General features: G+C 48.7%; 1 protein-coding gene across 1 annotated transcript in view; it reads right to left on the reverse strand.

The window, feature by feature from the left end:
• The window catches only part of PIAS4 (protein inhibitor of activated STAT 4), a gene marked incomplete at its 3' end in the record, with an annotated part of 35,917 nt that overhangs the window by 20,311 nt on the left and 11,215 nt on the right, over window positions 1–4,391 (reverse strand). The window contains exon 2 of the mRNA XM_015826423.1: window positions 1,699–1,783. Within this exon, the coding sequence (XP_015681909.1) occupies window positions 1,699–1,783 (85 nt within the window). The remainder of the gene's footprint in view (window positions 1–1,698; window positions 1,784–4,391) is intronic.

The raw sequence follows: 4,391 nt of genomic DNA on the forward strand, positions 1-4,391 counted from the left end.
TTTTTTTTTTTAAGTTTTATTATTTTGGTTAGAAAAAATGTTAGAGAAACTATAAACCTGAATTTTTTTTTTAACCAGGTATAATGCCAGAAGAACTTGATAAGCAAAGTAGGTGTTTGATCCTACGTGCGATAACAGCGGCGAGAATTATATTTGCACAATACTGGGAGAAGGAAGAAATGCCACCAGAAGAAGAAATAATCCAAAATAATATTAGACTGTGCGGAAATGGACAGACTTACTTTAAGGCTGAAAGAAAAAAAGAAGAAACAGAATATTTTCAAACTTGGGACCTGTTTTATCAATGGTTAGAGAAAAGATTTAGGGATTAGGAATTTAATTTGGATTAGTGAATCAGGTGCTCAGACGACACGTTTTTGCTGAATGATTATTATTGAAATCTGTTAAAAAAAACAAGACCGTGCCTGCTGTGGTTGCTAGAACTCCAAGGTCCATCAACCACAGCCCACTGCCAAACCGCAGGGGGAGGAGAGAGGATAGTTCCCTGCGACTGACGAGCCACACCCTCGGTGGACAAGTATATCTCACCGACAGGCAGTCCTCGAGTTACGGCCATCATCGAGCCCATTAAGTCGGGCCGGTTGGTAAGCAGGCCATCACATGACCGTGCCCTATTTTATGTCCCTTTTCTGTGGCAGTCGCTAAGTGAACAGGGCAAGGCAATGCTGTGCTCGTTAAGCGAATCCATGGTTTGCTAGGGGCAGTTTTTTTTTGCTGGAAACCATCTTGACTATGGGGGACAGAAAAATCACATGACTTTCTTTCTTTCTCTCTCTCTTTCTTTCTTTCTTTTCTTTCATCCTTCCTTCTCTCTTTCCCTCCACCCTTTTCTCCTTCCTTCCTTTCTTTTTCTTCCTTCTTTCTTCCTTTTCTCTTCCTTCCTTTCTTCTCTTGTCTTCATTCCTTCTCTTTCTTCCTTCCTTCCTTTCTTCCTTCTTTCTCTCTTCCATCCTTCCTTCTCTCCTTCCCTCCACCCTTCCTTCCTTCCTTTTTCTTTCTTTTTTTCTTCCTTTTCCCTCCTTCCTTCCTTCCATCCATCCTTCTCTCTGCTTCCTTCTTTCCTTTCTCTCTCTCTCCTTCCTTTCTCCTTTTTTCTTTCTCCCTTCCTTCTCTCTCCTTCCCTCCACCCTTTCCTTCCTTCCTTCCTTCTTTTTCCTTTTCTCTCTCTCCTTCCTTCCTTCCATCCTTCTCTGCTTCATTCCTTCCTTCTCTCTCCTTCCTTCCTTCCTTCCTTCTTCTCTCTCCTTCCTTCCTTCCTTTCTTTTTCTTTCTCTTCCTTCTTCTCTCCCTCACTGTGTCTTTCAAAACTTTGAAATCCAGGTTGTAAATACCTTTTTGGAGGCTCCATGGTGACTTCGAGTGGTTGCCAAGCAACCAGTTGTAAGTCCAGGCCTACCTGTGTGATTGCTGAGGGACGCTGATGCAACCGTTAGTAATTGACCCCTTAGGAACACCAACCTGAGAGAAACCATTCACGCTCCCATTTTCCTGGAGCAATACTGAGGCGGAGAGAGATAGAGGGCATTTTTAAAACAAGATTAGACTTTCGGCTGCTGGACTGGCTCGTCTGCCCCAAGGCACGCCAAGACAAAAGAATTTTTCATTTCATTTCTTTATTTTACCACTCGTCGCTCCAAGGAGGCTTCAATCCGGCCCAGGACTTGCAAGGAAATTTACCTGGAATTCCTGATCAGCTCGACCTGCCGCGACGTCAGGGCAAAGACGCAGGGACTCTCCTGAAGTTTCTCGTTGTTCTGCGGGACTGAGACAGGGAAGGCAAAAAGATGGTCAGGGGAGGGATCCGAAGGGAGACAGGCAGCTGCCAAATTTTCTCATCAAAAAGTCACTGCCAGTCACTGATGACACGAGACCAAGGAGAGCTGGCTGGAAGCCCTCCTGGAAGCAAGAAAATGGGTTAGAGGTTCCTCTGCGAGATCCTATAGAAACACCTGCCCTTCAGAGGGACTTCCCAAGCCAAGAAAACTATCATCGGTTGAAGAGAGTAATAATAATAATAATAATAAAGTTGGAAGGGACCTTGGAGGTCATCTAGTCCAGGGCTTTTCAACCAGTGGTACGGGTACCACCTGTGGTACATTGGCACCTGGCAGGTGGTACGCGGCCATCCTAGGAAAGTGGTAGCAGGGGAGGGGAATTGGCTGAACCGGTGGCAGCACCGCACAAGCCTGAGCGAGAGACGGCTGGAGCTGCAGGGCTGTCAGGGCTCACGGGAAGCGCCAGGATCAGTGCCGCTTTCCAGCTGATCGGCACTTCTTCGGGACTGTCAGGGCTCAGTGGAAGCGCCAGGATCAGCGCCAGGCTCCAGCTAGAAAGCAGCACTGATCCTGACGTTTCTGCTGAGCCCAGAAGAAGCGCCGATCAGCTGGAATGTTGCAGCCTCTCCAGGGTCTTGTGATTTACATTCAGATGCTTGGCAACTGATTCATATTTATGACGGTCACAGTGTCCCAGGGTCATGTGAAGTGACCAAAACCTGCTGCAACCACCCAGCAGATGGGGGGAATAAAAACCAAACACCCCCCCACCCCACCTCCGCTGCCAATCCTCAACAGAAATGCTCACAACAATGAAAACCTCGGACAGGAGGAAGAGCGCCGCTGGGCGGGCAGGCAGGTGTCTTGCTCGGCTGTGGCTTGGGGGGCACTTTTTTCAGTGCCATTGTAACTTTGAAGAGTCACTAAGCGAACTGTTGTAAGTCGAGGACTACCTGTACTTTATCATTTTTTCCCTTTTTGGGGGGGGTCATGAAGTTTTTGACCCCTTGCTAGGCGACTGGTGGCACTCGGATGTTGCCATATCCTAAAAGTGGTACAATGGGTGAAAAGGTTGAAAAGCCCTGTTCTGGTCCAACCCAGGGGATCTCTGGTGGGTGGGGCGGTGGGCAGGAGGCTTTTCCTGCAGGGTGAGGCAAGGGGTAGGGCAGGGGTGCCATTGTTGCAGGGCAAGGCAAGGCAAGGCGAGGCAGGGGTGGCCCCCGCACACAGAGGCCAGCGAGCGCATGGGGGCATGCTCTACCACCTCTACTCAAGCTTGCTAGCTGGCCACTTCGCCTTCTTTGTGCTGGGTGGGGCTGTTGCTCCGGGCACCAGCAGCCTAAAGTTTCCCCAATTTTGGCCACTACTGTATTTCCTAAGACCTTTTTTGGAGGATATCCGTGCAACTGGTAACTATCCTAGTGTCTGGTAAGAAAGAGACATCGATGTTGACTGGATAATAATAATAATAATAATAATAATAATAATAATAATAATAATAATAATAATAATAATAATAATAATAATAATAATAATAATAATAATAATAATAATAATAATGTTGGAAGGTACCTTGAAGGTCATCTAGTCCAACCCCCTGCTCCAGGCAGGAAACCCTATATACCATTTCGGACAAATGGCTGTCCAGTCTCTTCTTAAAAACTTCCAGTGCTGGAGCATTCACCGCTTCTGGAGGCAGGTTGTTCCACTGGTTAATTGTTCTAACTGTCAGGAAGTTTCTCCTTAGTTCTAGGTTGCTTCTCTCCTTGATGAGTTTCCATGCTGCTGTCTACGTTACAACTGACTAAACGCAGATTCCCTACTTCAGTCCACAGCCCTCCTTTTTGCCTCTTATGTCCAGTCTTGTCTGCACTCTCAAAAACAAGCGCGCTATTTCTTTTTTTCAGCTCTGAGCTGCCCTAAGACGGGGGTCCCCAACCTGCGGGCCACGGCCCACCACCGATCCGTGGCTTCTTTGCAACCGGACCGTGTAAGTGGCTGGCTGGTGCGTGTACACAACCGTACTCAGGCGAGCATCGCGGGCGCTTGGGACCCCACTCACACTCGGAGGCTCACTCACGTGAGCAACACCGATGCTCGTGGCCCAACTTGGATGAGCGTTGCAGCCGCTCAAGGCGCCACTCGCACAAGTGCTCGTGTGTGCGCACACGCCCTGCCCCTCCCACAAAACCATCCCCTCCCCCTTCAACCCCTCCAGGCCGCCAACCCGGAAAGGTTGGTGAACTGCACCCTAAGAGGTGACTTAGGACAGGGGTCCCCAAATCAGTGGCCAGTACCGGGCTGTGGCCTGTTAGGAACTGGGCCGTGCAAGCAGCAGGCGAGTGCACTAAACTTTACACACATTCAGGATTAGGTTGGGGGTAACCTAACCCTAACCCTTGCCCCCCCCCCCCGTTGCCACAGCTCCTGCCACTGCTGGTCCGTAGAGCCAGAAAGGTTGAGGACCACTGACTGAGTTTATTTCCAATCAGAAGACAGAGATTTTCAAATATTCTTTTTGATCAGCTGGTTTGATTAGAAGGTCGAAAAAAAGACCGTGAACAGTACAGAAAATAAAGTTGGGGGGGGGGGGGG

Source organism: Protobothrops mucrosquamatus, unplaced genomic scaffold, assembly GCF_001527695.2.
Source record: "Protobothrops mucrosquamatus isolate PMUCROS unplaced genomic scaffold, P.Mucros_1.0 scaffold3125, whole genome shotgun sequence".
NCBI classification, from domain to species: Eukaryota; Metazoa; Chordata; class Lepidosauria; order Squamata; family Viperidae; genus Protobothrops; species Protobothrops mucrosquamatus.